The sequence below is a fragment of the Gouania willdenowi genome, chromosome 3, assembly GCF_900634775.1.
Source record: "Gouania willdenowi chromosome 3, fGouWil2.1, whole genome shotgun sequence".
Lineage (NCBI taxonomy): Eukaryota > Metazoa > Chordata > Actinopteri > Blenniiformes > Gobiesocidae > Gouania > Gouania willdenowi.
Window position 1 is genome coordinate 18,453,507 of NC_041046.1, and position 20,780 is coordinate 18,474,286.

The window sequence follows — 20,780 nt, forward strand, 5'->3', positions numbered from 1 at the left end:
TGTCACAAACCTTTCGAGCCCTGGTTTGTAACAAAGTGGGGGGATAGTTTGTATTTTAATAATTTGTTCATTTTAACGGAGTATTCATGATTGGTGATTCAGTTGGGGCAACTAAAACCTCAGAATATGACGCCATAAACCTCTTAAGAATATTGGGCGTTGGCAACTGAACCGCTTACATGCTCCTGATGGATGTTTTTGACAAATTGAATGGCACCTAATTTTATTTATCACCTCAGGATATCTCTGTAAGTGTGAGTTCATCTCATGAAACATGATTTAATCTTGCTAAATGAGCCACAATATTTACAAACTCATGTATTTGGAATTCCATTAAAGTGTTGCAATATTGGATTAAACATCTGTCCATGTTTTACCATTTTTTTTTAAACGCATCTATTGCACTTAGAGAGCAGCTTTTCAATTCATTAGTTTGAACATAGAGTGAGTAGTTGTAAGTTCATGTAACGTTAACGTGAGCAAGCTGCTCCTTACCTTGAGAGGTTTGGGTGCATATATATTTCTTGATCAAGGCATCTGTAGGTTGAGTGTAAAGGCTGAGAGCGTATTTGAGAGACTTCATATCGGGGCTTTTTTCGAGGAAAGTTTTCTTCAGTCCATTACCTCCAGCATGGAAATATTGCTGTAAGAAAAGAGAAACAACAGCTCAATTACAGCCTGGAGTGGAGGGACATTTATTTTTAATGTATATATATATAACAAACAACAACTTACAGTTGGGGAATTTGCCCCAGGATTAGAGAGACAATGCGCATTTACCAAGCAATAGAATAGACAGTAAACCAGATAGATGTAAAATCAACAACTTTAACACATTTTAAAAAGTTGTCTCATAAACAGGAGGTATTTCATTAAGAAAGTGGTTCCCAAACAGGCACATTGCAGGGGGTATTACTTTAGGCTATTTTGTTTTTTTGCTTTTTGACGAATTCACCACAAACTAAGTACTAATGTTCAATAAAATATGATATTTTGTTGTAATTTATTGAAGCAGGATTATTTTAAACTGTAGAGACAATTGGAGACAATAATTAGCTACTTTTTACATATAAAAGACCATATTAACTTACTACTACAGTAATAATAATAGTAAATTGTATTTCTCGGGTGTTTTTTGTAACCTCTCAAAGTCACCTTATATTAAAAACGCAAGGTGACATATAGGGTTAATCACAAAAGTTGCATTGGTATTCAAATATATATATATATATATATATATATATATATATATTTATTTATTTATTTATTTTTTTTTTTCAAATCCAATTTAAATTACATTCATTGTTTTAAATTTGTTGATTAAGTCTTAGGGAACCAATGTTGGAGACACAGTTAGGGGTAAAGGAGAGCCCGCAGGTCCACAAATGAAAAAGCAGATAATGGAGAGGGTACTTATGATATGAAGAGGGGGTACAAATGATTTGACAAAAATGCAAAAGGGGTACATGGGAACCACTGCATTAAGACATTAAGTTTTTTTGCTATCTTGGTCTTGTTTTTAGTCACTATAGTAATGTAGATGGATTCCACCACTCCTAAAGTCAGCAGCATGCCAGTCATAATGGATCTAATAATTTGATGGAAAACTAAATGAGACAGAATAATGGGTGGGTGCATTACTCATGGCTGCCAGGTGATATCTTAGCTAAGCCATCTTTCCTGAATCCCACCTCAGTGAAGTCACTACTGCCAAATGCTTTGTGACTTGTGTCAGGTCAGCACTTGGTGAGGCCTCTACACAACTAAAGACATGTATTTCTGCATCATCAAGGACTCATGAGTCATTGAGAATGACAGACATGTGCCGCCCATGGTCTGTATATCATCTAAAGAGTGAATCATGGCTGCTGGACAGACATTAGTCAACAGTGACAAAGGAAAAGCAGATATCTGACTAAAATGACAACCTCCAGCGCCTCACCACCGCAAGCTCAAAAATGTATTAACACATTAGTTGTCCAATTATTTCCTGTCCAGAGGTTTTTTATTGATAAACAACTGACGTCATTGATAAATGAATAAAAATAAGTACCGGTACATGCTTGTGTGTTAATAATAAGTTTCATCCAGAATATCCATTCACAATGTAGTAGGGAAACTAAAGCAGTTTTTTCCCCACCATTACTCATGGGTTACAGTTCAAAGACAAGGGCACATCAAGCACTACTGGAAATTTGTTAAATGGACTTCTTTGTCACATGACTTTAACGGGTCACTGTACTTGCACATTATCCTAGCCATTAGTGTTCATGGGTTCAGAGTTCAGTCTGGATGAAATATTTCTACTGGAATAATCTTTAAATGCATTCACAGGCTGATTTTACCTTTCAATCCAGACAAACACTCAAATGCTCCTGCTTGTACAAATCCCTAACGTTACCATATTAATCTATGGCATTTGGAAACATGTTTTGTGACTCTGCAATAAATCGTAGCTACAGCTAATTGCCAAAGAGTCGTTCTGTGCGAGATGTGCATGTTCACAGTTTACATTAGTAAGCTTTCTCCATGTTCCTCATGGAAAAATGGGGCTAAGAAGATGAATATGAGGGATTGATGGTTTCATGGATGGAGTCATTTTAAGTCATCAAAATCTGTTGCATTTTTCCTTCAGTTTCAAAGCATTTGTCCAATTTGTGTCCATTTGGATAATATAGACCAGAGGTCCTACCGCCTTTCTCTTTTGAATCCAAGTACCCACTTATATCCAACTAGAACATTTTGCTCAGAACTCTGAGGAAAAACAACTATAGATCATAATGATGGAATGAAGGAGTAATTTTAAAATACTGGGAACAAAACAGTGTTTAGTGCTTCCTGAAAAGATTGGTTTCTATAGATTTTATCATTTCTGGTCATCTCCCTCCTGATGTGGGACCAAGACTCAGTTCATGTTCTAATCAAGATCATTTCGATCATAGTTTTGTGTTTTTAGTGTAAATTTGTGTATTTTGTTGTTGTTTATCTGTTCTTTTTATTCAGTATATTGTTCTCTCATTTTGTGTGTTTTTGTGTCTTGTTGGTATTATTTAAATTATTCACTCTCAGTGTGTGTGTTTTTGGTGTCGTTTGGTTGTTTCTCTGTTATTTTTGTGTATTTTGTAGTGATCTTGTGTATTTTTGTCTCATTTATCGTGTCTTTGTTGCAGTTTTGTGTGTTGCTGAGAATAGCACATATTTTTATTTTATTTTTCTGTTTTTGGTGTCATTTTGTTTGTCAGTTTGTCTGTTCCTTTTATTATTCAGTATATTTTTCTTCTATTTTGTGTGTATTTGTTGTCATTTTGTGAGTTGCTCGTAATATCTAGTAAAATTGTATTTTTCAACTAAAAATAAACATTATTAAAACCCATAATTTTAATGCTTTAATTTATTAATTTTTTCTCTCTCTTTCTCTCTCTCTCTCTCTCTCTCTCTCAAGTACCCTCTATACCGCCATCGCGTACCCCCATTTGAGAAACCGTGATGCACACAATACAGACAAGGTAACCACCTGCCTGTCAGCTTTTTCTCTGGTGGGCCGACTTTCCTTATCTTAACTCTGCTAATTGACTGTTCGTATTTAGAATACTGATGAGAAGAATTCCAGATTGATTTAAATATGCTGTGAAATCAATTCGTTATCTCTGCAATTCACGGAGCAGTTTTCCCTGGTGGCAGCTTTCATTGCTCAGAGCTGGGACTTGGTTTGGAAAATGTTGTGGGAACATAAATAAAGACAGTTAAAGTGCAGGGACGTGCTGTAGATCTCTTCACTGGGAGCTGTTATTTTAGGATATTTTTTAAGCATATTGAATTTGGGTAATAATTGAAAAAGTTTATTTAAATGCAGAAAACTCTAAAATTCAAGGGCTTTTGATACATTGCTATCATACCATAATTCAAATCACAAATTTTGTTGGGTTATTGTTGCATTATCAGATTTTTCTCATCTCTTTGTAGATCTATGAGTAGATTATTTCAGAGGATGATTATATGAGTGCACATTAAGTCACCCTTAATGACTATTGAACAATTTACTAACATTTTTTGAACAATAAACCTTAAGTGTTTCCAAATTAATGTCTTCTGTCAACAATTTCTATGCTTTACATGAACAGTAGATGTATCTTTGATTTGCTAAGTGCTCCTTTATTTTATTCACATGTCCTGCAACTCTGATCACCATAAATAACAACACATTTTTCACCTTGATAGTGGGAAGCACTAGGTCCATTGCTGCACACTGGCGTGGTGTCAAACTTCTGGCTTCCTCTCGAAAAGCATGCTCCTGTGGTGATAGGAGAGAAAGTCAAACATTGCAAGCATAAAATCTTCCAAAGATACATTAAATCTTGAGTTATGAGGGAATTTACCCACATACTATAAGTAAGTCAGACTCTTTATAGCATGCCGACCAAACAAGTTCAGCTATATTTCCTTTAGTGTCAGCCAGATGATAAATTAGAGTTTTTATTTTTATTTTAGTGCATCACAGGAGCATCTCATTCAATCACGAAAGAGGTTTTTGTCAGGTGTATTCAGAGCTTTGCTGATGTGTGGATTTATTGCACAGAGAAACTACAGTCAAAACTCCTTTTCCAATGTATTTCTCTTGAAGAGCAAATATTTAAGTATTTAATTTAAAAAAGGGGGCTTAATTTTCTTTAAATTTAAGTAATGCTGTAGGTAACAGCTGTACGTGTCTTGTGTTTGGCACCTTGTGTAAACTTCATACTGTCAGAACATGGGTTTGGTGAACTGCTTTGTGTTTGATTTTCATGTTTATGTTCTTACTCTTTGACACTCTATTTAGGCAACCGATTGGTTACCTCTTAAGTAAATGCAGAGCATGTGTTGATATTACTCTCTGTGAATCACATCCCCCCCGATTACCTTCCCTCACTACCTCACTAATTAAGGGGTGCTATTTAGGCAGCCGAGAGCAGCACACACAGGGCACCAAATAAACGTTGTTTTTTACTATTATTATTATTATTATTATTATTATTATTATTATTTAACGTATAGACAAAGGTGTTTTCTTGCTTTATGCGAGAAGAAAAAGTTGATGGAGAGTAAAGTTAGGCTCCTCTGAATTGTCTTTTTAACAGCATCACTTAACAGCTGTAAGTAGTAACGGCTGAGTAATTTGTCATTTTTAAAATGTCACACAAAACACAAAAACATGTAAAAATATTAGTGCTGTCAATAAATTAAAAACATTGTGTGATGAATTAACTGTGCTTTTTTAATCTTACCTAAAAATTGCTGCGAAACACCCTCAACTTGAGCTATTTTTATTTAAATTACATTATTGTGGCATATCAAAGCATTGATATATAACAAAGTGGCTTTATAAAGTCATTTATATTTTTTAACAGACTTGAACCATTTCCATTCCTCTGTATGTGAGACTATAAAGGGCTGCTGACACCTTTAGTTTAGACCATCAGGGGAAATATTGATGTGTACTTTATTCAATCTACAAATAATAGAAAATAGAAATAAAATAAAACATCAGATCTATATGCAGTGCTTTAAGTTAGCACATCATAAATAGTAAGAACACTTCACTGATCAATACAATTATTAAACACCAAATTTGTTCCTTCTTCTCTCCTTCAGATAATATAAAATAAATAAAACAGACCCATCAATCACAGTGCTGTAAATTAGCACATCAAAAATAACATTAATTCATCACAAAATATAGTATTGTAATAACATCAAGTAATCACTTCTAGTAGTAGTAGACCCGCCCAAATCCTTTGTTCATTTGTCACTCATGGATTTATTCATTTTGGCTCTGAACCCTGTCATCTTGTCCAGTGTGGACTGGCCACTCTGTCTAGTGTAGCGTCCGGAGGACCGCTGTCCGTGCTAGCTGCTACATTGCTAGCATTGAGGTGGAAAAGCTCTGCTGGAAGGCTGGTATGAAGGTAGATATGTTGCAAAATGTGAGAGCTTGTAGAATGTGATTTGAGCTTGTGTATAAAAAATCTACACGTTGAAATAAATTTAATGTCACAAATGATGAGAAAAAAATGATAGACTACAAATTTGCAGCTGTAATTTTATGTGCAAATATCAGTCTAACATTTATTCACATGTTTTTTTAATTACTTGCGCAAATGATGGTTTACAACCACAACTCTCCGGTTACAACCTTTCCAATCTACCGCTACAGATGCACAAACTACTTTTCTCGTGTGAATCTGCGCTGCTTGAGTTTTGCAACACATTTTGCGAGACGTCTATAGCAAAACTGATTCATGCGCATAGAATATATTTTTTTTTTAAACTAAAATTAACACGCTCAAAGACCACTCTCCAAAGAAAATAAACATATAAGCCCAAAATACACTTCTTTGTTTCAAACAAATCATTGCCATCACAAGGTGGTCAGAGGTCAAAGAAGGAAAAAGGAAAATAGTATAAATGTAATTATTTATAGTGCACAAACATGTCCCTGAAATATAAGAAAAGAGCTGAAAAATTATGACAAAGACAATTCAAAGGCTAATACCAGCTTACAAAACCACCTACCCACACAAATAAAAAAAAAAAAACCTGACAATAAACACAATAAATCGACCTCACACCAAAAGAGATGCAGAGGACCATAAAATATACTGTAAGTGGATGAACTGAGATTATTCTGCATAATCACAGAAACACAAGGATGATAAAACACTTTGTTGCTCTGGGATGAAGACAGAAAATCCATCTGTGAACTGATCAGCACCCAGATGTTGCCTCATAGGACATCTGACAAACTCTCACTCACCAGACAAACAAGCCTAGCAATGAATTGCCAGTGGAACACATGAGGAACATGAATTAGTTTTAGGCATCCTTGTGTGACGTACAACTAAAACAGCCCTCAGAGGTGCTGTCAAGCTGTATTTGTTAGTGAAACCTCAGGGTTGCTCGTGATTCATTCCGATGCATTTCTACACAAAGCTCAGGGGATTAAACATTCCCTACTGACATCAGCAATTAGACACCTGCCTTGTTATGTTGCATCACACCGGGATGTAAAATAAGAGCCAAAAATCTTCTGTACGCTTTTTTTTTCTCTTCTCTGTCACTTCAATTTGTGTTTGTTGATTGCCAATAACAAACATCTGTGGCATTGTTAGCTGTTTATTTCATGTTAGGACTTTACCAGAAAGTCCTTTTAACTATGTCTTTTTTTTCTCATATGAGTGCAATGCAAGCAGAAGCTATCTAGTGTATGAAAGTGGGCTTTGGATATTTAAAGTTGGGCCCAAACTGTACATCTTCTACAGCTTTTTAATGAGTTTGTTTTAGCATTCGCCGAAAATGGCAAGCATACTGTATATGTAGCTATAGGGGATATAGAGCTGGAAATACCTTCACAGAGTTCTATGATGAGTGCTGCAAATCAACTACATTAGTCTGCAAATACAATCTGTCATTGACCAACTGAAAAATTACCTTCAGCTTGGAAAGCTGTCCTAAATCCTTGGCAGCACTGAAGATCATCTGAGCTCCTTGCTGTGGGCAATTACAGATAACGGATTAGTAAAGAACGTAGAGACTGAATTTACTGCTGAACTAACATCTCAACTCAAATGACAGCAAAAAGGAAGAAAACGTCAAAAAAAACTTCAACAGGGTTAGAAATACAAAGTTTAGTTCTAATGACATTAAGAAAAAAACAGAAAAGCAAACCAAGTAAGCGTTAGTTTGAAAAAGAGAGCGAAAAAAAAGGCAAACTAGAATATTTGCAAGAAAATGCAAGTGAGGATGCAGCATTGCGTCCGCTGCATTAGCCTAGGATTAGCTACCATTAGCATTAACTAGCATTAGCTTTAACATTAGCATTAGCATAGCATTTGATTTAGCTAGCATTAACCTTGCGTTAGCATTTGCCTAGCATTAGCTTTAACATTAGCATTAGCATAGCATTTGATTTAGTTAGCATTAACCTTGCTTTAGCATTTGCCTAGCATTAGCAATAACCTAGCATTAGTAATAACCTAGCATTAGCATTAGCCTAGCATCGGCATTAACCTAGCAATAGCTGAACATTAGCAATAAGGCAGAAAAAGGTTGAAATGGGTTGAAGGTAGTAGCTGAACATATTAAAGGTTAAATGGTCAAAATGGCTGGGGATGAAGTGCTTAAAAGTTGAAAAAGCTGACATTTCCAATAGAAATGAATGGGAAAGAAAAAATGTAATAAGTCAAAAAATTTAAAAGTTACAAATTATAAAAGTACATGCATACATCTCTGGAACTTTCTGAATTTGATACTTTATTTGTCAAAATGGGACAAACGGTGTAGAAGCAGTTAGTGTGAGGATCACTAATTAGTGATCCCAACTTACGCTCTGGTCACTAAGTGGAGGCAGAACAATTGTTCTCTCGATGGTGTTCAGCACTATTTTCCACAGTTCTTTAAGAACTCGCTTCAGCACCGTCTTCTCACAGATCTTGGCAAATAACATCAGACTGTAAAGGAGTAAAGAAGAGTCAGTCAGGTCAACGCTTAATGCACAAGTCTCAAACAGAACATGTATGATGCTCTCATCTATCTATGAAAGCAAGGAATCTCTGTTTGTCTGTCTGTGTGTGCCTAAAATATCTCTGGTGTTCAGGAACAGACAGAGCTCATACTTGCTACATAGCTGCAGCTTGGTTCAAAGCTATGCCACGTCACATTTGTTTGTATTGTAATGCTACAGGCAATGAATAATTTCATAAAATTGTCTACCGCAAACAAAGCAGAGCCACGAGAACACGTGTGCGGCCAGAGCCAATCGCTGAACAGCTTGAGTAGCTACGTGAGAACGTACCAGTCGTGCGTGCACACAGCCAAGCAGACATGTGTGAGAGAGAGGAAGATAGTTGAAAGCTCTTTCACAAGTTTTGAGCTCCTGTTGAATTCTCCTATGAGGAAACATATTTTTTGACTGTTCCTTATTTTGGTGATTATGTTTCAAAATGTTTATTTTCATTTTATTTTGAAATCAACGCAGGTTACACCGGACGGAGGGTTAAACCGGAAAGGGGAGAGGGGTGTCTGAGCAGCCGCTCTCACGCTGATACACTAGCAAAGCTCTCAAGTATCACGCATTTCAACCTGATGTGAGTCACTGAGTGCGTGCATGTGTGCGGCTGAAGCGCGTGATGTATGTGAGCCCACAGAGGAGTAGCGAGACACACACACACCCACCATGTTTCCTCTGGAAGTGTGACCCACACATGTAGGAAATGTTAAATGATAAATAGTTTTATTTGTACAAATGTATGTGTCTTATCAGATTCTACCTAAACCGCAGCATTGGTGCAAACTTTATTTATCAATTTATCATGTGCATGTCCCATAGAATTAAACCAGGGAAATTGCACACGCTATTTTACTTTGAACCCGTATATATACCCCTTTATAACACTACAGAGTATGTACACGTCTTTGTACATCTAACCTTCAAACACATTCTCATTTGGCCATAATTGACAACTCTACTTAAACCCACATGAATGCATACTTCAGACGGGGACTGTACCAGTAATACAATAAGAAAAAACACCTGGGATTCATGCAATAAATGCAGCCGCTTTGAGCTTTATTCTCGGCCTTTTGTGAGAGCGTGCTCTCAGAGGCTGGAAGATGGATTTGGTATTTCCATATTATTAAGAGGATTCCCTGTAATACCCCATTGGCCTCAATGTTGCTTTGACAACTGGTTAGGAATGATTTCCAAAAGCTCAGCTGAGGTATATTTGCTCTTTAAAGAATGCTGTTAAAGAATGTCACAGGAATTCATTCTAATCCTGAAATAATACCACTGATACTTTCAGTCTCCCTTTGAGGCACTGCTCCTGTTGGATCTTCACTTTAACATAAACTAGATAGGGAATTTAAAGGGCAGCATCACACATTACCTAACATTAAATTATAAGATAATGACTATAAGTGGGAAATAATTTGATTTTTTTCACGGTCAATCATCGACCCTGAGTTTCAAATGACTAATCTGCCATAGCTGTGCTTCAGTTAATATTATTTTTGATCTTGTTGGATTGTTATGTTAAAAAAAACGCATAATTATTATTTTGCTAAGAAGATATTTTTTTTCCTCTGTTTTCTATTTCTTGTTGTAGTTTTTCTTTTTAACTAAAGAGATAACTATTTCTGAGCAAAGTTCAAAGCGCCCGCTATCTTCTTACTTCTTATCTAGAAGGTCCATAAGAGGCCTGAGGACAGTTTCTGCATCCATGGCGGCGTTGCTTCCTTTGACTGGACCTTTCATCTGGACCAGTTCCTGGTTCATCTGCTTCACACAGTCCTGGATCACAGGTTTGAAGCTGTGTGACAGACAACAACAATACTTTAAATGTGCACTCCACAGTAGAAAAGTCAAGGTCAGCAACTTGCTGACTTTCACCTGCTGTTTCTTTTTAATTATTTATCAGGGAGGGGAAAGAAGCCGACACTGCTCTTCTTCTTACTGATATGTGTAATGACTTACAAAGCATGACACACAGCAGGGCATCAAACAAATTGTGCCTTGTGTGTGTGTGTTTATCAAAATCTAACCAGCCCCTTTTTAAAATGTATTTGACAGATGAAAGTTCAAGTGGAAACAATATGCCCTTGAATCAATCCTGGATAGATTCAGACTGACACACATATGTACACACAGTACGCCCATTGAAGCTCACCTCGATCCGAACACCCCGCTGAGCTCATCAAGCACTGTGTTGAGTTTATTCTGCAGCTCCTTTAGAAGATCACTGGCCTCTGCATCCAGCTGTTGGTGACAGACAGACAGTTACTACACCATGACACACACTCTGTGCGAGGACACTGAATCTCCTGAGGATTCCTCGGCTGGAGGCGGGAGTGATGCGGGGGGAATAACGGGCAGAGGAGGTAACCTGCCTCACTGGTGGCCTTCCCGCTCATTGTGCCCGCCATCTGTGCAGAGCAGTGCTCTGAATACCAATGGACAGCTCACCTCTGAGTGTTGCAGTGATGACTGCTCAAACGGTCATGAGACACAGTGAAAGCACAAAGCAGCAAGCAGTCTCTCAAAAAGAACGTAATTTTGCTGCACTACTACTAGTTACACAAGGGGAAGAAATGCTGTAAAAAATCTAACTTTGAGGAGCTGACTGACATTAAGCCTGGTGTGTACATGTGTGGAATTGTTCTACTTTCCATCAGATGTTCAGAGACATGTGAGTGCTCAGTTTTAGTATAATAATTAGAAACCTGATTAATTTAGAAACATTGGCCCTCATGTATCAACCTTGCATGAAAATAAGTGCAAATCTGTGTGCACACTCTGGGGCAGATTCACTATAAGATCTGAAATGAAGGCTAGTAAACCAGGTGCGTCCCTAAATCCACTGGTGGTGCTGTTTGCTCACCTGCTGTGGGGAATTCACTAACGTTGCAGAACTAATAGCTGCACATATAGATGTGGTTGACACCGCCCTATTTAAATTAACATTTTGCACGTTCAATGTGTAGAGGTGAGTGCACAGAAGCACAAAATTTAATTTTTTGAAGTTCAATTGGAGGCAGTTGGACTTCTCTGTCTGCTGTACAAACATTCGATAATGGAGAAAACAAATGAAACAAATAAAATGCTGTTTAATAAACTTTAAAACGTGATGTAATTTCCCCCCCCCCCCCTCTTCTTATTTAATGTGGCTGCTCCGTCAGGTCCTGCAACTTTGCTCTAATCAGTCCATGGAAAACATCATCCAGCAGGTCTGAGCTCCTGAGCAGCACTGTGTCATGCACACTCAAGATGTGAACATTGTTCCATCCCTGCGGAAATTGCGCAGCTGATCATCTGATTCTGGCCTGGCATCAACGCAACACGAGAATTTGATGGTCAAAACATGCAGAGAAAGACACAGGAGCTCCCTGGAGCGGTGTGTTTGGAGCGACATCCATGGAGCTCCGCGCACAGCGACTCTGCACCGCAGCGTACATATGGGGTGCCAAGTGTAAAAAAAAACACATTTTGATTATTTATCTGACTTTTCTCATATTCAGCACATTTTCCAACATTTAACACAACATTTAACCATATACTGTATATATATATATATATATATATAGGTAAAAAAAAAGCATTAAATCTAAATGTTAAATCCAAATCTAAATGTTAAATCCAAATCTAAATATTAAATCTAAATCTAAATGTTGAACCTAAATGTTTCACACATATGCTAAATGACCCCGCCCCTTGTAACCTCAACCAATACACAAGCAGAGACACACACAGTCGCTCCCACCCACCTCTTCACCGATGTCTGCCTGGGTGATATGTATGGCTGGTTCTCTCCTGGCGGCGGAGATCGAGCGAGCGGTCATGGCCAGTGTACGAGCTGCACTTCACAGTACACTCCCAACACAACAGTGCAACAAAATACCGAAGCTTGCGTGAATATGGTTGAACGCACGTCGTAAGCTCCGATCTGAACATAAGAACTGTTGATAAATGAGGGCCAATGTGCTTGAATAACAATTATTGAGTCATCAGACTCAGCCATAACTGCCATATTCCTGCATGCGCTTATGATAAATATGTGCGTGTTCATATTTGTGTTTTAGACAAATTCTGACTCAATGCATGGGTGGACAGAGGATATTGTGTTTCACGCCAGAGTGAATTTCTGTGTCGATGACTGTATGTGTGAGTGCATCTGTTTATCTTACGGTGCTTATAAATTACATGTGCCATATACAAATGTCCAAATATTGATGTTTGGGATGGGGGTGTGGAGCACACATGTTGTCGAGGCTGCACGCTGAGATGAATGTGTGAGGCGAGGCACTGCGCCACATGCATGACAGATCTTCACATTAGACCGATAAGCTTAGCCATGGAGCTGCTCATCTTACACATTCTAATGGACAATGGCTCAGCTGGGAAGCGGATGTGTACAAGAAACCATTTATAGACATGGCCCTAGATTTAGTTGTGTTTTTGCAAAATACAAAATACATTTGTTTGTGCAGGTTTGCATGGACACATGGTCACACCTCAGTGGAAGAAGATTTGTGTGTCAAGCAGAACACTGCCTCCGGTTGTGATATGACTTCTTTTTTTTACCGTTCGCGTGACAGATAACACCTTTGTGATAGTAAAAGAAAAAAAAGGGAATTGCTGTAGGCCTGATCTTTAATCATTTCTTACACAGCTCAAAGGAAGCTTTAGATTTGGCGTTAATCTGCAGCTTGCCTGTTGTGGAAATTGTGACATTTAAAAAAACAAAACAAAACAAAGAAAAAACCCTTTGTCAAATGGTAATCCTGCCCATTCTGCAACATGGTGGTGGCCTAATGGTTACGGAAGGAAGCCAATGAGCTTGTCACCGAAAGGTCGCCAGTTCAAATCCATTGTGAGGCATTACTCTGGAATGATGAGCAAGTCCCTTAACCCAGTGGTTCTCCCCTTTCCTCTAACTTTTGAATCCAAGTTCCTCCTTTGTCCGACATTTTGCTCAGAATTCTGTGAAAAAACAACAATATAGCATAATGATGGAATGAATGAGTGATAACACAAGTTTTAAAGAAAGAAACCATATTTAGTGCTTCCTGAATAGATTTATTTCTATAGTTTTTATCATTTCAGGTCATCTCCAACCTGGTGTGGGACCAAGACAGACTTTTGTATTTTCAGTTCATGTTCTGATCAAGATCATTTCTATCATCATTTTGTGTATCATTTTATGTGTTTTGTGTATCATGTTTAGTTGTTGTTTGTCAGTTCTTCTTATTATTCTGTATAATTTTCTCTTATTTTGTGTGTTTTTGTTGTCGTTTTTGTGTGTCGTTGGTATTAATTCAATTATTTTCTCTCAGTGTGTGTTTTTGGTGTTGTGTGGTTGTTTCTAATCTCATGTTGTATGTTTTGTCTGTTATTTTTGTGTATTTTGTGGTGATCTTGTGTATTTTTTTAATCTCATTTAGTATGTCTTCGTTGTTGTTGTTTTGTGATTTGCTGGTCATTTTTAGTGTAATTATTCATTTTTAACCAAATATAAACATTATAACCCCCCATATATTTAATCATTTGTGATTTTCTACACTCTCTTTCAAGTACACCCTGTAGTGCCGTCGCGCACCCCTAGGGGTGCACATACACCCACTGGAGAAACACTGCCTTAACCCAACTACTTCTAGGACTCTGTTAAAAAAATATATATATTTTTAATCTTATTGAGATTTTCCTAGTTAATAGGGTTACATAAACAATATCCCACTCTTTAATGAACTCTGCACCTGACAGATATATGTATTCAATCAAAACTGTCAAAATAACTTTAATTTCTCGCCAATGTCTTCCAATCATTCACATTGCTAAAATCAAAACAATATTGGCTGCCTGTTCTCTAATTAGTCAGAGTGTACTCTAGTGTGGACTTTTAAACATGCAAGGCCATCAGGAATCAATCAAGGCACCTCTCACTTTGTTCATTAAAATTCATACTGAGAAAACATCATGTTCAGAATTCCTGCAGCACCTGGCTCCTCTATGGTTGCTGGTTTTACTCGACACTGACGGACATCCACAGTCCTCCAGAGTGTACAACCTCTCCCCTGGCTGACAGCCTATCAGTTTGCATCCAGCTTTGCTTTATGGAGCCTGATTCAACGATGCGATATCTACTCGCTGGCAGGCTGTTAGTTCAAAGCTAAGATTGTATATATTTATATAAAAAAGGGCAATTTTACTCAACACATGACATGTTTGTGCTTTCATCTCTGAAGTGGTAAAATCAAGGCAGCAATAGGTGAACTGCTCAAAACAAATGGCAAAACCAATCTGGGTTTGATTAGTTTATGATCATTTCAAATGGTAAAGTACATCATAAACCGTTTATTGTTTTAGATGCAACAATATCATTAATTCTTGAGAGATTGTTTAGAATTGGAGATTAGATATTGATATGAGATAATGATTAGTCACTAGAGAAAAGCATCACTAATGGTTTTTAATAGGCTTGATTTATTTCATTAACCTGGAGCACAGCATGGTCAGAAGTTTTAGGACGTTTGACACGTCTCGTCAACTGCAGCTGAGTTATCTTAGCTGTCACGAGTCCCTCTGTTGCTGATGATAAAAGACAAGCATCTATAACTGAAGCCACTGTGCTGTCGAAGCGATAAGAGACATGGGATTGATGGTGTATCAGTGGTGGAGCTGTGTACTCAGGAACAGGATGCTGACGTGCTGCTTTACCTGGGCCTTGAGTGCTCGATGCATGAACTGCAGTGAGCAAAACAGTGATACGTTTGAACTCCAGGGAGTTAAATGAAGTCACATGACTGGTGTACTGGGAAAATAAATGTTATTACATAAATTAATCAAAATAAATTGGGGAGATTATGACAAAAAATTATTTGATTAAAGGAACCAGAGTTGGTATTATGTGTCTACTGGTGCCCCTTGTTCCTTGTAATCAACTTCCATGTGTGTGATGGCTGGGGTTGGTAGCACTAGGTATTAAGAAATTGAAGACTTTTTTTTCTGCCCTCACAAAAGCTGTTTCATTATTTTTGTTAAAATCTCTCAAGGTAAAACATCTATTGTTTGCCCGTTTTTTTGGACCATTACACTGCAAGACCTAAAAATGAGCAGGCTTTTTACATACGAGCTGAAACAACTACACACAGTTTGAAAACAGAAGCGGTAACAGAAAACTGCTGGTAGAAATAACATGGGATACCAGCTGAAATAAATCCTAAGGAGACCTATCCTCTCTGCGTGCAGTATCCGGGTCCAGGACCTAGGGTGAGAAAAGAGCTGCAGTGGACTTCCCAGGATCTTTAGTGCAGTATGCTTAACACACCTGGGGGGTATTTTAGAAATCGGGTTATGTTCAAACTCTGAGTATGTTTGGGCTCAAATAAGGGAAACTTTGAGTTTCCGTTTCTAGAAAGTGAGGTAAGTCATTCTCTGAAAAGGTGTTTCCTTTCAAGACTAGATATTCTTTCTTTTCCTGAGGAATATCTTTGGGAACGCTACCGCTTCTCAAGGAACGCTTAAACTTATTGTTACACTCTTTTCTGACCACACTTTTCTAACATCACACACAATAGATGTGCTCTCACACCATTACAAATGTTGAGTGCTGCTTTACATTTTCTTTACAACAGTGGGGATGCAGCACAATCAGAAAGGTTGCTTTGTATTAAAACACCTAGTGACATCTTTTGTAAAGTTGTGGCAAATGGAAAGGGAGAGTACACATTTATACCCTTCAATATGATACAACAATTTAAAAAGTCAAATTCAAATCAAAAAGTGGTGAGATGATGACCTAAATATGCATTACAGTTCTGAAAGATGTTTTTATATTTAATTTTTAGCTGCTGCTAAGTGCGCTTTTCTCCTGTCAGATTGACCCTAAATGAACATAACAGTTTTAACCAATTAATTGTACGTTTGATAGCATTTTATGTACAGTTAACTGTTAGAGTTACTGCTTTCTAACTTTTCCCAAGGCTGTATTCTCTCCTTGGCAGCTCCAATGGTGTTACTTTCTCCTCTTAGAACAGGCTCAACTAGTCTGGAACACTCAGATGGACTAATCAATGATTCACAGCTCAACTAGTCTGGGACACTTGGAAGGACTATCCTTCTATCCTATCCTGTTTGCCCTTCTGTTCACTAACCCCAACCAGTCGAAGCAGATGGCTGCCACCTCTGAACCTGGTTCTGCTGGAGATTTCTTCCTATCAAAAAAGAGGGAGTTTTTTTTCTTCCCACTGTCGCTAAAATGCTTGTTCATGTGGATATTGTTGGATTCTTTCTTTCTTACTATGGACTATATTTTATTAAGCGCTTTGAGATGACTTTGTTGTAATTTGCGCCATATAAATAAAGTTGAAATGAATTGAATTGAATATTCCCTACACACCTGCAGGAGAACTACCAGCTCCATTGGACTGAAAGAAATCACTCTCTTCCGGCTCGTTGCAATGGTAGCTCGTGATATCTTTGCTCCATTGATGATTACATTGCGCTCGTGCACATGAGTAACTCAAGGTTTACATACTCAGAGTTGAGTATGTAAACATTATACCAGCTTCATACCACTTGATACCAGCTGTAAAGGAACCGGATACTCAGAGTTTCCCATCGCGGGGTATGTTAACTCAGAGTTTATGGATAGACTCGAGAACCTCCTTTCTGAAATACCCCCCTGGTAATTTAAATCTAGAGCCAGCATCATATCAGGAAGGGGATTTTTCTGATGTCCTAAAATGTGCTTGTTTTTCATATCTGTGCCTGTGTGATAAACATGACAATTAGCATCAGAGCAGTGCATGCCTAATCATTGGTAATCGCAGTCATTGTTACTAATATAATCACTATCATAATAGCTTTTGATCATTATGTAGTGTAAACATTGGCAGAAGAATGTGTTGTGATAAATTGCTACCTGTGCAGCAAAATAACAACCTTTCACTTCCTAATTAATACAAAAATATATATATATATATTTTTGATGCTATTTTATATTAATATTAATCAGGAAATCGATAGCCACAGCCAACACCATATCAAGCTTCTGTTGATATGAGTGAATAAATAAATGAGGGGGTGGCGGGCTAGAATAATTATATCCCATTATTAAATAGCCATTGATAGAGATTGACGGTAAAAAAAATAGGCAAGCTAAAAATAAAGATGGCATCAGTGATTACGGCCACTATCCCTAGAGCGAAAGGGATGGTAAGCTTGAACAGCCTGTCCAGAGCGGTGATGGGTAATTCAAATTCCGTATGCTCTGTGGCACATGCTGTTGGAGGGGTAGGGAGGGGGGTTGAGGGTGAGAAGCAAAGGAGCGTGAAGGCTGGCAAAGGGTGGGTGGTGAGAGGAGCGTGCTTTTCATTTTTTGTAACATTCGCTAACATCTGGTAAATGGTAGTAAGGGGTGTTGACGAATCCTATTGCACACACCTTACAGAAGGACACAACCCCCTCCTCCTGGAGACAGAAAGAGAGAGCACAAAAAAGAAATGGGAGGGGGGGGGAAGAAAAGAAGAAGACACAACCACAGGAGACAAGACGCAAGGCAAGACAGGTGTTAGAAAAACTGGAGAGAAACATGCACAAAAGTCACAAAAAGGTCGTGAGATGCCGGATGCTTCTCAGGTCATACAGTTAGGAGATTATTCATCTCTTCTACAAGTGATGGACAGATTACTTTAACTGAACATTTACAGAGATGGAATACAACAAATTGTTACATGTACAGGGGATCAGATATGGTGGAAAACAAACGGATCACCAGTTTGTGGTTAGAGGTGGGAGTCACAAAGGGTCATATCAGCAAACTGAGCTACATGTCAGATTAGTCCATGGATGAATACATGTGGTACTGATGGAGGGATTAGAGTTCATCCCTGCTGAGGTCAACCCACTTTCACCCAACATAAATGTCACCTCAAGTGATCATTTACATAACGCTAACGTAGCCTGTATCTATATAGAACAGTGCTGAGAAAGGAGGTTTCCTGTGTCCTTTGTAGGGATGGTTAGCTAGTCCCTCAATCATCTTGTGTTTTTTTTTTTTTTGAGTAGAGAAAGAAAGAACAATGCATTTCGGCATTGTGTCAACTTTTGTATGGTTTAAGCATCAGAATTCTGACCTGAAGTGGAAGCGAGTTACCTCAAAACCTGATGAAGAAATGTCGGAACAGTATTAGAAGATTCACAGACCTGTTTCCCTCCCATGGACTCAAACATCTTCTCCAGTTGGACACGAAGCTGCTGGATATTGTTGAGCAGAATGCAGGGCTAAAAAATACAACAACCGCAAATTAAAATATGTTGAATTATTCGCTTCCAAACATCAAGCGTGAATCCGGTGTGAACAAAAATGAGAACAACTTCTTTTTCAGCCGAGAAAAACAACAAGGAGGAAAAAAAAAGTCTAGTGTTTGTAATAATTTTTACTTTTCTCTTGCTTCACAGTAAATTAAACAGGCACCACAGATAACTTATGCAGATTTTAATGAAGATCCATCGTCATCTCTCAGAGTTTGCAGACAGTCACATAACATGTACATTATCACCCCTCAAAAGCAACTGATGACAGTATGGTACTACAATGTTCTGACAGCGTTAATAAATGCTACTGGAAGATAATTCTACGTCCCATGGGAGAGCCTTGATTGGTGTCTTTCAAATCTCAAAAGCAGCCAATGGAGTCTCGGCGGCCCCCACATAATGGCTCGCTGACTGGCAGATTTATGAGCACATTTGTATGGTGATTAGATATTCTACATAGCAGCAGAAAGTTTCCAGTTCTATATAATCCTATAACTTGAAAGAAATGGCCAAAGAAAGGATTAAGTCATAAAATCATGGAGCAGAGTTACAGACAAGTATGATTGGCGGTGGTGGTGTAACGGTTTGAATCCAACCTGCGCCATCACTGTGGGATGTTGAGCAAGTCACTAACCCTAACTGCTTGTGCTTTGGATAGAAAAAACATCTGCTAAATGTAATTGTAATATTGTAATGATACAGGTGGAAATTGCTTATTGATAATCTAATAGTCTGTCATGTTTGCACCACTGGGTAAGTGCCCATTTGGTTAGTGAAATAAAAATGAGGCATGGCAATGCGTGTCGTAACAAAGGAATGTGCTTCAGGCCTGTAGAGAAGATGGGCAAAAGCAAAGGATCAAAGTTCAAATCTATTAAAAGTTAGGAAAGTGAAGTGCGTGTATGTGCACCAGCTGGCAGGATAACAAACACACCTTCATTTATTTAATTTCTTCACTTTTAATGTGGTTAGGTTCATGTTATACACAAAAGTACGGCGGCCCTGAAGTGCAAAGCACAAATGCAAAAGAGAGAACACACACAAAAGAAAAAACGCAAACACAAAAGGCAAAACACGAACGCAAAAAGAAAACGCACACACAAAAAAGAAAGAAGCTTCTTTTAAGTGCGTCTTCAGCGTACGCATACTGATTGAAACTTCGTGATTAGTTCGGAGAATATTCAGTAGTACTTGTATATCCGATATGAAAACATTCTCGGAGAGCAGTAGCTACATTTGATTCACCAGCAACCTTCATGTTTGAAAAAGTTCCAGTTCAAAAGCTGAACGACAGCTGCCTTGCTCAATTATATCTCATTTGACCCCCCACCTACTTCTTCCGGTTTCTTTTTTGTGTCTACGTTTTCTTTTTTGCGTTTATGTTTTGTCTTTTATGTTTGCGATTTCTTTTTCGCATTCCTGTTTTGTCTTTTGTGTTTGTTTTGTTTTTTGCGTTCATGTTTTTTCTTTTTGTGTTTTCTTTTTTGCATTCGTGTTTTGTCTTTTGTGTTTTCTTTTTTGCATTCGTGCTTTGGACTTTAGGGCCACCGTACAAAAAAAAAAATGAATTAATGAAGTTAATCTAGGTTTGACATTAATGGAGAGCGTTAACCAGCACAGGGCACCAGATTTGAAAATAGGACCCAGATGAAATACAGTAACAAAGCTCCACATTCTATCATATTAGCTCAAATGACTGCTATATACTGGCATAGATGTTATTAACTTTGCAAAAAGTGTGAAAGGCTACAGATAGACACGACCTTTTTACTTTTTATTTTCACTCTATTTAAATCTTCTGGAGAAGAAAACAGATAATTTGCTTAAAACAAATTGTAAAAGGTTGAAATTGACTTTCAAAAGTTTGTTTTTTATCATGAAAGTAAACACTTTGTTGATTAATGTGGAGTCGTGTAGACTGATGTATAAAGATGTT

At 37.8% G+C, this 20,780-nt stretch overlaps 1 protein-coding gene across 3 annotated transcripts in view; it reads right to left on the bottom strand.

The window, feature by feature from the left end:
- The window catches only part of unc13c (unc-13 homolog C (C. elegans)), a 168,036-nt gene that overhangs the window by 11,246 nt on the left and 136,010 nt on the right, over positions 1-20,780 (bottom strand). For 2 of the 3 annotated variants that reach the window (XM_028475051.1, XM_028475041.1), the window contains 8 exons: positions 18,734-18,811; positions 17,972-17,998; positions 10,701-10,789; positions 10,206-10,343; positions 8,360-8,483; positions 7,465-7,524; positions 4,211-4,291; positions 496-643 (listed from right to left, as the gene is read on the bottom strand). In XM_028475051.1, the coding sequence (XP_028330852.1) occupies positions 496-643; positions 4,211-4,291; positions 7,465-7,524; positions 8,360-8,483; positions 10,206-10,343; positions 10,701-10,789; positions 17,972-17,998; positions 18,734-18,811 (745 nt within the window). The remainder of the gene's footprint in view (positions 1-495; positions 644-4,210; positions 4,292-7,464; positions 7,525-8,359; positions 8,484-10,205; positions 10,344-10,700; positions 10,790-17,971; positions 17,999-18,733; positions 18,812-20,780) is intronic. The other variant, XM_028475060.1, reaches the window with a different exon arrangement.